The following is a 13487-nucleotide window of genomic DNA, read 5'->3' as shown; positions in this document are numbered from 1 at the left end:
TGCTGAGAATCTGATGTAATTTTCTGCAGATATCAGATACAAAAGGCTTTAGAGTTTTTGAAGATCTACAGTCCATACAACCCCAGGAAGTAGAAGAACCTGCAGAGAGGGAAGTAAAAGAAGTTAAAAGAGGCCCGTAAGATGGTTCAGCGGGGAACTACACACATGCACACACTCACACATGCACTATACACTTTTTGTTGTTGTATCAAGATAGTTTTTCTGGCCAGGTGGTGGTGGCACACACCTTTAATCCCAGCACTCGGGAGGCAGAGGCAGGCGGATCTCTGTGAGTTCGAGGCCAGCCTGATCTAGAAGAGCTAGTTCCAGGACAGGAACCAAAAAAGCTACAGAGAAACCCTGTCTCGAAAATACAAAAAAAAAAAAAATTGAGATCTTATGGGGCTGGAGAGATGGCTCAGTGGTTAAGAGCACTGACTGCTCTTCCAGAGGACCTGGGTTCAATTCCCAGCACCCACATGGCAGCTCACAACTGTCTGAAGATCCAGTTGCAGGGGATCTGACACCTTCACACCATTGCACATTAAAAAAAAAAAAAAAGACAGTTTTTCTGTGTAGCCCTGGCTGTCCTGGAACTTTGTAGACCAGGCTGACCTCCAACTCAGGGATCCTCCCGGCCTCTGTCTCCTGGGTGCTGGGATTAAAGGCATGCACTACCACCCAACTCAATAAAATTATTTTTAAAAAGGCATTAAAAGAACAAGGACAGGAACTACATTTGCTGTTTAGGATGCTCAAATATTGTGACCTTCGCCTCACCTCCACCGCTTTTCTCTTCCTGAACGCCCCCACTCACGGTTATTTCGATCACATGAAGCCCTGCCAGTTGTATTTTTGCCTACACTCAGAAGCTATTTTTGATCATTTTTATGCCAAGAGTAGGTAATATGATTTATGAGTTTATTTTTTTAATCTAGTATCCATTTCTCCAGGAGGTAAAACAATCACGGTGGAAGCTGAACTAGGATGCTTACACCCAATGCTGGCCTTCAGTGTGTTCTCACACTTCTGGTGTTTCAGATGGTTATGGACCTTGGTGAAATAGTAGGGATCACAGGAGGAAAAAACCCAAAATCAGAAGTGAGTTCCTTTTAGTTAGTGTAAACTTTGGATTATTTTGTTTTTAACGTACAGAATTGATAAAAAAAAAAAAAACCTCAGCTCTACCACCTTCTGTAGATTTTTCTGGCTTGAGTTTTTGTTTGTTTGTTTAGTTGTGTATTTTGTTGGTGATAGAGGTGGTGGTTTTGAGGCAGGGTCTCTCTATATAACCGTGGCTGGCCTGGAACTCACAGAGATCAGATCCACTTGCCTCTCTCTGCCTTCGGGTGTGATCCACCACACCCAGCTCGTCTGGCCTTCTTAGCAATCATTCTGCTTACAGAGTGCATCAGGGTTCCACGGGTATCATCACCATCTACCAATCCTCTGGCTAGGCTGCCTCTTTAGGAACCATCTGCCCAGAGAGAACAGGCATTTGTGTGCTGTTAGTGTCTGCACACTTGGCGTTTCTGCATTGATAGCGTCTTCAGCTTCAAGTCTGGGATAAAGACGACAGAAACCCCAAGGCAGGCATAGTGGTTCAGGTATGTAACCCTAGCAACAGGGAGGTAGAAGCAGGAGGAGTTCAAGGACAGCTTCAGCTACATAGCAGGTTTGCAACTAACCTGAGCTACATGAGATCTTGTCTTTTTAAAATATGCATATTGTGTGTGCATGCGCACATATGAGTGCAGATATGTGGAAGACAGAGGTATTGGATCCCCTAGATCTGGAGTTGCAGGTTGTGACCTCCCGGACAGGCGCTAGAACCCAGCTCAGGTCAGCAAGTGTTTTTAGCCGCCTTGCCATGTAACCTCGCCAGTCCCTCGTGGTTTTTTGTTTGTTTTTTTTTTAAAATTTTAATTTTATTTTATTTTCAAGACAGGGTTTCTCTGTAGCTTTGGTGCCTGTCTTGGAACTGGCTTTTATAAACCAGGCTGGCCTCAAACTCACAGAGATCCGCCTGCCTCTGCTCCCAAGTGCTGAAATTAAAGGCGTGCGCCACCACCACCACCCAGCTTCATCTTCTTCTTCTAAATTATCTTATTTTAGTAAATTTACAAAACAATGTGTTTCCTTTTGACATGTTTATACACGTAATTGTACTTTGCTCGTCTGCTCCCCCACATCACCTCCCTTTTCACACCTCCCCCTCCTTTTCTTCCTCGCTCGTGTGTGTACTGTGTCCTTCCTCCCAGTTGTTCTAGGTTTTTGTCATATTATAGCCCCTCCTCTCACTAGCTGCTAGAATACAGCCTGTAGATAGCGCTACACTCAGCTATGTATAGTAATTCATTACTATAGACAGTAATTACTATATACTACAACTCCAGTCCCAGGCTGTTTGATTTATTTTGATTATGAGACAAGGTCTGTCTGTGTAGCCCAGCCTGAACTGGACCTAGCAATACTCATGCCTCAGTTCTTGAGTACTTGGATTACAGGCATTCACCTATTGTGGAATATTAATTTAAGATGTGTTACATTCATTTATGCTATGGAATATTTGTCTAATGATGCAAAGATGTGCTGCATTTGTTTAACTCTGTAAAGATGGGTTACGTTGCCTGCCTAAAACACCTGATTGTTCTGATGAAGAGCTGAATGGCCAATAGCTAGGCAGGAGAGAGAAATAGATGGTTCTGGCAGGCAGAGAGAATAAATATAAGAGAGAAGAAGGAGCAAGAAAAAGAGGAGGAGGGTGCCAGGGGTCAGCCACACAGCCAGCTACAGAGTAAGAAGAAAAGGAAGGTGTATAGAATAGGGAAAGGTAAAAGCCCCGAGGCAAAAGGTAGATGGGATAATTTAAGAAAATTTAGCTAGAAATAAGCCAAGCTAAGGCCGGACATTCGTAAGTAAAAATAAGTCTGTGTATTTATTTATTTGGGAGCTGGGTGGTGGGTTCCCTAAGAGTAAAGAGAAAAAAAATTACATGCACCATCACACCTGACTCTGTTTTATTTTTGATCAAACATACAATTAAGTTAAATTTTCTTCTTCTTTGCTATTCTGAGTATGCCCATGACGTTGAGCTAGCCCACGAGGTCCAGCTTGCAATTTATTGCAGAAGCTTTTCATCGCCAGACTGTCTAAGTTTTCAGTTACTTTAATTCTACCCAGTCATTTTTAAAAAAACAAAACAAAAATCTGTCTTTTATTCTCTTGTTTTCATTGTTTTCAAATAAATTTTGTTTAGTGGTCTCTCCACCACAAGATGGTGCCCCAGAGTAGTTGAAGCTATGGTTTTTCTCTTTATTAATTTCTACCTTAGTGAACTTGGGCTGTTTATCTGAGCCAGGACATGTCTGTGAAAACTCGTTTGTGTTTTTCTTTAGACCAGGTTTTCTAGCTGCATGGGAAGTTGAAAAACTAGAATCAAGCGGTGTGGGCTTCTGCTGTTGGTTGTGGTGCTGAGGACTCAAAGACGGGGTTCGTGGTGTCCGCAGGTGTCCCACCACAAAGCCAACAGGGCCCCGTGTCAGGACTGAGACAGGCTCTCCCTGTCTTGATCGGGCTGGCTGGCCTGGAATGTGACAACCTCCTGCCTAGGTGTCTGAAATGCTGGGGATTATAGGTCTGCAGCACCATTCTTGGCTTCAACATGTGCCTTAGCTTTTTAAACATATTTTTGTAATACCTTTATGGTAGTTCTTATGCAAGTTTTAAAGTAATTGTCATTCCTATTCATGGGTCCAATTTCCACTTTGAATCTATGTTTATAGAAAATAATCTGTAATTTTTAAAGTATAGTTTTAAAGAAATGGAGGACCCCAGAGATGCCACCTGCATCTAGTAACCTGAATTCAGTCCCTGGAATTCACATGGTGGAGAAGAGAATCACTTCTTGCAAGTTGTTCTCTGATCTTTGCTCTCTCTCTCTTTCTCTCTCTCTGTCTCTTACACACACACACACACACACACACACACTCACACACTCACGGAATAAGTATATTCTGAAAGAAAGGCACTTTTACTGTCTTTTGAGATATTTGAATTCCTGAATCATAAGGTTTGAATTCCTGAATTATAAGGTTTTGTTTATGTTCCTCCCTAATGTTACTGTTAGTTTTGTGATATCACATAACAGGTCTTTCTGTATCGCCCAAGCTGGCCTGAAACCTACATGGTCCATTCTGGACTTGAACTGCCTTGGTCTGCTGAGCGCTGGGGCTACGGACATGGAGTGGCATGCCTGCTTCCCAATGTGGAGTGTATTCTTCAGCTAATCAAAACATGTTTACTAACCATCACGTGTGTATGCAGTCAGAACTGCTATCTTCCTAGGCTTGATAGGCAAGTAAGACAAGTATTGTTAATGTCTCACTAGAAACAGTTTGTCTTTAATTTTTTTGTATACTGTGTATACAAAATCCCCATATGCTTTCCACATGGAGAAAGCTAAGAAATAACTATTGAGTAAGCACAGAAGTCACTACCATAATTTTGAAGCAAAAAATTGTATTTTAAAGAATTTTTATTATTATTATTCGTCAGGGATTTGCCACAGCTGACATGTGGAAATCAGAAGACAGCTTTGTGGGATTGGTCCTCTCCCTCCACCCTTATGTGGGATCCGGGATTGAGCGCCAGACTTGATGGTGAACAGGTTACCCTCTGAGTCATCCTGGTGGCCCACAGAAGGCTACATTTTACCAGTTAGGATCTCCACTCCAGTTCTGGCTTTCTCCTTTTCTTGTTTGTGAACTCAGCAGTGGACAAGTGTCCATTTGTTTTCATTCTGGAGCTGGGAGTTAGGGGGCAATGAAACCAACTACTTTAAAATCACATTGCGGTAGAGTAGGGTGAGCAGAAATGCAGGGTAAGCATCAGATACACAGTTTAGACAATAATGGAACTGCTGCATTCCAGGGAGCTTTGGTGCTGTGTAGAAACAGTGCCCCAAACACCCTTTCTGGTCTTGTTATGTTTGGGAGCTTTGTTTTAGACAGGATCTTGCCATGTAGCCCAGGTTGACCTCAAATTGGTGATCGTCCTGTCTGAGACTCTAGAGTATTGGGATTATAGGCAGGTGCTACCATACTCAGCTAGACACCACCTCAGTGATCCAAGCTCAATCCCCAGAACCCACACAATAGTAGAGAAGGACCAACCCCACAAAGTTGAACTCTGACCTCTATATGTGTACTGTGGCAAATCCCCCACCCCTAATAATAAGAAGAATTCTTTTTAAAATTGTTAAAAATAATTCCAGGCAATTGTGGCAGACGCCTTTAATCCCAGCATTCAGGAGTCAGAGGCCGGCAAATCTCTGAGTTTGAGGACAACCAGGGCTACACAGAGAAACCCTGTCTTAAAAACCCAAAACAAAAATTTTAAAATATATATACGGCTGTAGATGGAGACTGCTTGTTTGTTTCCTGCTGCCCAGACCCACAATAATCACACTGAAACTATATTAATTGCAACACTACTTGACCTATTAGTTTAAGCTTCTTGTTAACTAACTCTTACATCTTAAATTAACCCATTCCTATTATTTTGTATTTTACCACAAGTCTCCTGGTTTACTGGTAAGGTTCCAGGGCATGTCTGTCTCCTTCGGCCACTACATGGCATTTCCCTGACTCCGCCTTCTTTTCTCCTCTGTCTCTGCTTGGAATTCCCACCCTGCTCTATTCTGTGTTGCAATAGGCCCAAAGCAGATTCTTTATTAACCAATGGTAATAAAACATATTCACAGCATACAGAAGAGAATCCCAAATTGCATGGCTTTTTCTTTCTTTCTTAATTTTTTTTTTTTTGCTTGCTCCGTTCAATGACTTTTGAATCCCATCACTATCTCAGGGAGCTAAGAGGGTTCAATGTAAAAACAGCTTCATTAGTCTGTCTTTAGACACCCACACCTGGAACCAGTGTAGCCTGAGACCTGGGCAGGGGCTAAGCATCCATTTATAAGTTGGCCATGGTGGTGTGTGCCTATAATCCCAGAACTCAGTAAGTGGAGGTGTGGGGGTCAAATGTTCAAGGTCACCCTTGACTTCATAGCTGGAAGCCAGCCTGTGCTACTCGAGAGCTCTTGTTAACCAAACAACAAGAAAGAAGGCATTAATTTATACTTTTCCTCAGGCTATGAAAGATGGAAAATTATTAAGAGCTATTCTCTTCCTGCTCAGAACTCGGAGATTCTCCTGACGGAACCAGCTGGAAGAATCTGGCCGGTTGTTTGATCTCATTTGTTTGGTTCTGTTTTCTAGCTTCTGAATGTGGTTTCTCAACTAGCCCGGCAGAATCTGCGGTTGCTGGTCCTGGGCCGGAAGCACATGCTAACCCCGAGTTCCAGGTGGAGAAAGGATGAAATGGAGCGGGTGCAAAAGCTGGCACACTGCTTTTTTGCTGATAACATGTAAGTATTGGAGGGAGCAGGGCAATCAGCCTGGGCTCCAGTCGTCTACTTATCAGGTATCTGTTCTGTCGTGGAGAACGCTTGCCTGTGTGTAGCAACCTCATTAAAAACAAACAAAAAGGTAGCTTACAAAAATATAGTGTCTACGGTGGAACAAACTTTTATAAATGAGGAAATCAAGCAGGGTGGTGGTGGCGCACGCCTTTAATCCCAGCACTCGGGAGGCAGAGGCAGGCGGATCTCTGTGAGTTCGAGACCAGCCTGGTCTACCAGAGCTAGTTCCAGGACAGGCTCCAAAGCTACAGAGAAACCCTGTCTTGAAAAACCAAAATAAATAAATAAATAAATTAGGAAATCAGCATAAACGAGAAAAGGAGGAAAGTCAGTCAGGAGTGAGGCTAGCACTTGGAAAACACACCATAAAATCCTAAATTGGTCATCGAACAGACGCTTGGCAAATATGAACATGGCGTTTGTTCTTAGTGATGCGTCAAAGCCCCTGCCCTTTCAGTCCTTACAGAAACAAGCCACTAGTGGTCCTGTTGTAGCCAGGGATCCGCGCTGTGGGAAGTGGGAGTGGTGGGAAGGGCTCCTCACCTCACAGTGCTCCTGCCTCAGACAGGGACAGCAGAGATCCAAAGGTCCTGGCACAGGAAAAGGCTGGGCACTGGCAAAGTAAGGCGGCCAGCGTGGACAGGTTAGAGCAGCACCCGGAAAGTCAGCTTTGGGGACTGCGGATGCAGTTCAGTTGGTAGAAAACTTGCCTGGCTTGCAGGAAGCTCTGCATTCCATCCCCAGCCCCACAGAAAACTTGCCTGGCTTGCAGGAAGCTCTGCGTTCCATCCCCAGCCCCACAGGAAACCAGTTGTGGTGGTTCCGCACAACTCAGCCCTCTGCTGATCTCAGCCCACTGAGGAAGATCGGGAGTTCAAGGTTATCCTCTGCTGTACAGGGTACAGGAGACCCTATCTAGAAAGGGAGGGGAGGAAGACAGGAGACCCTGTCTAGAAAGGGAGGGGAGGAAGGGAGAAGGGAAGGGAACAGAAGTTTCGAAGTCAGAGAGAAGGAAAGACCATATTATGGAGGACCTCACAAAGGGCCTGGATTTATTCTAGTAGAGAGAAAATTGCTGTTGAGCCACAGCTTCCCCGGACACCAAATGAACATGGAAAACATGATTAGCAACGCAATCTGCAGTTCATAAACAGAAAGCAGCCATGCAGAAGATGGGAGATCCTGGGCCACACGTCCAAACTCTCTGTGTGCGCACAGGTTTTCCTTCTGATGATGGCACACATCTGTCTGCAGCCTTACCAGGCTGTCACTTCGCCGCGTGTGCCCTAAGTCTAGGACTCATTAGTTCAGAAGTGAGAAACTCAGGGTTTGTCAGGATCTCACAAAGAATTTATTCTTAGAAGGGTAAAATGGCTCCTGAGGCATGAAACAGGAGGCCAGCTCCTCACTCCAGTCACAAACCAAAGCCGAGAGGAGGAATTTCTGTTGCTTCAGAAGCAGCAAACTTGACCCTCTTGGTGTTGCTCCTGCAGCGTTGGTAAGCGTTAGGAGTGTGGGCTTGTTTCAGATCACAGACCTGCCATTTCCCACCTGGAAGTCTCCACGAGGCTGCTGTGGAGGGCAGTGGTTGTCACACGTCAAATCTGGCACCGCGTTCATGGAAAGCCTGTATGTTCATCACTGTCATCGCTGTTATTTTATTTATAGAAAAACTGGATAAGTCATGTGCTATACCCCAAAAGTCTCTTGGGAATTGGTCTTGCTGCCTACTTTGGGGCCTGTACGTCTGTACTTAATGCATCTGCTGAAGTTCTAAGCTCTGTTATAAAGATTGATTCACTAGTGTCCTGTGTCTCTGGATTTAAATCTCTTACGTTTAATGTTAACTTATTGTTGTACCAAGCAAACTTTCTCAAACACAAAGCAGAGAGCAGTGTAGTGAATCCTTGTAACCCCACGTAAGCGTGACCCTGCTCTAATGTTACTCGTCTTCTTCCATATAAACTCCAGTGGTTTTTGGGTTTTGTTTTTTAAGAAGGTGACGACTCTATAGCCCAGGCTGGCCTGAAAGTTTGTAAGTCCCGGGCATTAGCAATCCCTGCCCCTCAACTTTTTGTTGTGTTTTAGAGGCTGTCAGCAGCTAAGGACTCCGGATGCTTTATGAGGGTCTCTCTGAGCACTTCTGTGGAGAAATCATTGATGCCTTCTAGAAAGTCAGAATATAAGTTAATGGGTGGTAGAAAAGCCTCTGCCCCTGGAGCGTCTGATTCTGTCCATCCTTCTGTCTGCTGCAGCTCGGAGGATGACCCGTTCCTGCTCTACGCCACCCTGAACTCAGGCAATCACTGCAAGTTCATCACCAAAGACCTGATGCGGGACCACAAGGCCTGCCTGTCTGATGTGCGCGCCCAGCACCTCTTCTTTAAGTGGCAGCAGGGACATCAGGTGGCAATCAGGATCGATTTTCAAAGATCTAAGCTAACTTTCCAGGTATGGGATCTGCTCTCTAAGTGATGCTGACGGCCTCGTCTAAAGAATGAGTGTGGCCCAGTTTTTAAAATGCTAAAAGTTCTAAATACTTGGTTTTGGTTTCGGTTTGGTGGGTGGTAGTTAGCCCGTCCCTAGACAGAGCATCTGTCAGGGTGAAAGTATTCACAGGCCAACCCCAAACTGATTGACATATTAAAACATCTGGAGTACCGTGGCTGTGCCTGAAACCGTGCCTCACCTATAACTGTGGAGACACCCGAGTGTTTCCATCGTCCTGTTTATGTGGAATGGCTTGACGCTTCTTATCCTTTCAGACTTTCCTTTTAGGCAGCTTTTCCTATTTTTTAATTTAAATTACGTTTGTGTTGTTAATTGTGTGTGTACATATGTGGGTGTGTGCACGTGTGAATGCGTGCATGTGTGTGCGTGTGTGTGTGTGTATGTGTGTGTGTGTGTGTGTATATACCATGCCCCGGCTCATGGACAGCTGTCAGAAGACAACTTGCAGGAGTCAGTTCTCCTTCTACCATGTGTATCCCAGGCATGGCCCCAAGCCCTTTGACCCTATGAGCCATCTCTCCAGTCCTAGACTATTTTATTTAGAGGCAGGGTCCCATTGACACAACAATACAACTCTCACCTCAAAGAGAATAAAGACATAGTTTATTTGGGGGCCAAATATGAATGACCATGGCCCCAGAACACAGACTTAGTTATCTCAAGTTTTGTTTTAACATGGTAACAGTTTATCAAGTTTTATTGTAACAGAACAACAGAAAAATCAGAAATCAAAACACTTTTCAAACACCTTGGTAGGAACGTTGGGGGGCGGGTTATAGAAAGCAGGGCACCTCGATTGTTATCTAATGGCCTTTCAACCTTTTGGTTGGTGGAAGCTGGGCATCTGTTTATCCTTTCTGTGGCAAAGGTATTAGCTAGCATTCAGAGGAAGGTGGCCCAGCAGTCTGTAGTTATAGCTCCTTTCTGGGCATCTTGCTCACGGTCTGCTTGTGTAGCCCTGGCTCACTGCCATGTAGACCAGGCTAGCCTGAAACATGTCAGTCATCCTATCTCAGCATCCCGTGTCAGACTCCAGGTCACTCTTCCCAGTGACGTACATTGTCGGTCCCCAGTGGGCTCTCCTTTGACTCCAGTGCAGACACCCATAGCACAGGGTGCCACATGTCAAAACAGAGGAAGGAAAACCCAAAGGAGAACTATTACAGGATAGCATAAAGGCCTATACAGGGGAGGGGAGAGATGATATTGGTCCAGTATACCAAGCTTCAGTTAGTAGGAATAGGTTCAAGAGATCTATTGTACAATGTACTGTGGCTGGAGTTAATAACAATTCATTGTATTTTGTGTGTGTGCATGTGTATGTGTGTGTGTGTGTGTGTGTGTGTGTGTGTGTGGTATTAGAGACTGAACTCAAAGCTTTGCATATACTAGGCTTCTACCACTAAACTGCACCCCCAGCCCAGTTTTTACTTTTTATTTTGGGGCAGGCTAGCCCTGAACACACTGAACACAGATCTTGACCTCACAGTCCTCCTGTTTTACTCGCTAATGTTCTGTGTTCTTTTCACATATTTCATCATGTGTTTGTGTTTGTGTCTCTGTGGGTGTGTGAACATCAGTGCTGGTGCCCAGGGAGGCAAGAGGGTATTGGATCCCTGGAGCTGGAATTACAGGCAGCTGTGAGCCACCCAGTGTGGGTCCTGGAAACCAAACTCTGGTCCTCTGCTCGAGCAGTACCCCAAGCCATCTTTCCAGCCCACGCGTCATATTCCTGAAGATGCCAAGAGAGTAGATTCTAAGTTTTCTCATTAGAAGAATGAAAGTTTGTAACTCATATTAAATAGCTTGAGTAGCCATTCCAGTGTCTGTATATTTCCAAATATGTTGCACACTGTGCTATAAATAAGTTTATTAGTTTTAAAAAAATAATCTAAAGTGCAAAGCAAATTTATAGGAAAGAGTATCCCGTGGTATCACAGCAATTATTAATTCAGCAAAATCATGACTGTATTATAGGAAATGATTCAAAATGACTGACATGGAAACAACAGCAAAAAAGGAAAACTTGAAGTTCAGTGAAAACGGAGAAGGGAAGGGAAACTCTAGATTAAAGGGTATTATGAATGGTCCAGTCTCGCAGAAAGCCATGTTTAACTATGAAATATATGTTACACATATGCAGTAATGGGGAAAATACAAACAGTAGAACTTCGATGAGGCTGAGGAATTGTTGATTAGTCTGATAATGTATGGATGCATACATACATATATGTATTTTAACCAGACAAGCTGTCTGATCGGAAACTCTCTAAGTAGCCCAGGCTGGCCTCAAAACCCTCCTGTCTCAGTCTCCTGTGCTTGGTTACTGGGTACTCTGCCTGATGCCTGTGCTGGGGAAACTAGCAATAACATTGATCTTAGAATTACAAAATAAATACCATATTTTACAAGTGCACAGCTGAGATTCACTTCAAGATAATCTTGAGAGAGAGCTATTTCTCTGCTCTTTGTATTTAATTTTTCTCTTTTTCACTTATAAAACCTATAAACACAGGAAACAAGCCTATAACTTATAATTATGACACTCATATAGAGTGCCCTTAACCTTAAATGAAACTCCCCTTTTACATTATTTGGTTTACTGTTGTGGGGGCTGGAGAGGTTGCTCAGTGGTTAGTGCTCGCTGAGTTCCGATCCCTGAACCCACATCACAAACTGTGTTCTTGCACGTGGCGATAGCCTGGTAGTGTGTGAGTAGAGACACGGAGAGTGCTTGGGCTTGCTAGCTGCCCACCTAGCAAAAACACAAACAAACAGCCCAATACCTCCAGGTCCAGGCAGAGACCCTGCCTCAGAGGGATAATATGGGAAGTGGTAGAAGCCACCTCTGGCTTCTCTGCATGCACAGACATATGCATTGGTACATACGTGTGCACTCACCACACGCACAGATACACAAAGGAAGGAAGGAAATCCAGTGTTAAATAAAGCACGGCATTCTTCCAAAGTTTTGAAGATTGAGGGGCGTCGGTACCCCTTCACTGTTCTTCTCACCATTTGGCTTTAATTCACCAGCATACTCTCAGCTACGACACGGTGGTGCAGACAACTGGAGACTCCTGGCACATACCTTACGATGAAGACCTGGTGCAAAGATCCTCCTACGAAGTGCCAACCAAATGGCTTTGCCTCCAGCGAAAGACACAGGCGCCGGCCGGGTCCTGAATTTGCCCTGGACACCTCCTGGCTGGTAACAGAGCTCACATCCATGCTAATTCCAGGCATGACCTCTGTCCTGAAAATAAAAAGATTTTAGGAGCACTGTTTGATTTAGTTGGTTTGCAGTAACAAATTGATTTTTAGCTTTGTTTGTTTGGGTTATGTTCCGGTTCTTGTTTTGCAACCCGTTCTGCCTCAGCCCTCCCACTGTACGTCCCTGAGTGCTGAGGTTACGATTTCGGGAGTGGCCACCATGCCTGCTAAGCGCAGTGCAGGAGGTGAGACATGGGCCTTCACGTATTCCTGGCAAGCACTCTGCCAGCTGGGCTACATGCTGCCCTAGCCCAACAAACTGACTTTTGAGGTAAATGAAAAAAATAATATCTTTTCTTAACTAGCTGCACCACCACCACCACTTTTGTTTCTAGAGGTTTCTCCAGAACCATGGGTCCTAGAGCGGAGTCTCGGTGCTTGTTCCTCCTGCCAGGCGGCTCTCCATAGCTGCTCCTGCTGACTTGACCTTCCAGGCTTCCCCATTGGCCCCTCTTTGTTTTCTACTGTAATTACAGCCCTTTCCAAGTTGATCGTGGTATTGGTGTGATATAGTGTAATTATAAACTTTTCCAAGTTGATCATGGTATTGGTTGTGATACAGTATTCCAAGATGACATTCCAAAATAGTCCAAAACTTATTTGACAAAGTTTTAGAAATAAAGACTGGCTTTCTGGAAAGAATAATAGGATTTTGAGCTGACAAGACGGCTGAGTGGATAAAGGTGAATACCACCAAGTCTGATGACCTGAGTTTGATCCCACAGGACCCACACTAAACACATAAGTTGTCTTTAGACCTCTACAAAAGTGCCCGACACACATATTATAAATGAAATGTAAATTTAAATAATTTTTAAAATGAATTTTGAAATGATTATAAAGAGAGCCCTGGACGATGCTGAGGACCTTGCTCTCTAGATCCCTGAACTGTTCACTGTCTCCAAGCTGTGCGCTGAGTTCTATTTTTTTACATTTAATTCTGAGACAAGGTCTCAGTGAGTTAACCCGGCTGTCCTTGAATGTACCACAGCCCAGGCAGCTCTGGAACTTAGGATCCTTTCTGCTTTAGCTTCCCAAGTATCTGGAGGCCTATGACATCGTATATGGCTTATTTTTAAGGAAATTATTCTGGTTATAAGGGAAAAAAATTTCCATTTTTTTTTAAGACAGGGTTTCTCTATGTAACAGCTCTGACTGTCCTGGAACTCACTCTGTAGACCAGGCTGGCCTTGAACTCACAGATCAGCCTGCCTCTGCCTCC

At 44.2% G+C, this 13487-nt stretch overlaps 1 protein-coding gene across 3 annotated transcripts in view; it reads left to right on the top strand.

Annotated features, from left to right (window-relative positions):
• Positions 1-12274, top strand: part of Prorp (protein only RNase P catalytic subunit) — an 89542-nt gene extending 77268 nt beyond the window's left edge. For all 3 annotated transcript variants that reach the window (XM_075948338.1, XM_075948339.1, XM_075948337.1), the window contains 3 exons: positions 6279-6427; positions 8737-8932; positions 12029-12274. In XM_075948338.1, coding sequence (XP_075804453.1) covers positions 6279-6427; positions 8737-8932; positions 12029-12178 — 495 coding nt within the window. In that variant the 3' untranslated portion in view covers positions 12179-12274. The remainder of the gene's footprint in view (positions 1-6278; positions 6428-8736; positions 8933-12028) is intronic.
• Positions 12275-13487: the final 1213 nt, after the last annotated feature.

This window comes from Microtus pennsylvanicus, chromosome 14, assembly GCF_037038515.1.
Source record: "Microtus pennsylvanicus isolate mMicPen1 chromosome 14, mMicPen1.hap1, whole genome shotgun sequence".
NCBI lineage: Eukaryota > Metazoa > Chordata > Mammalia > Rodentia > Cricetidae > Microtus > Microtus pennsylvanicus.
The sequence above is the reverse complement of the archived record's forward strand: the minus strand, read 5'-3'. Positions and strand labels throughout refer to the sequence as shown.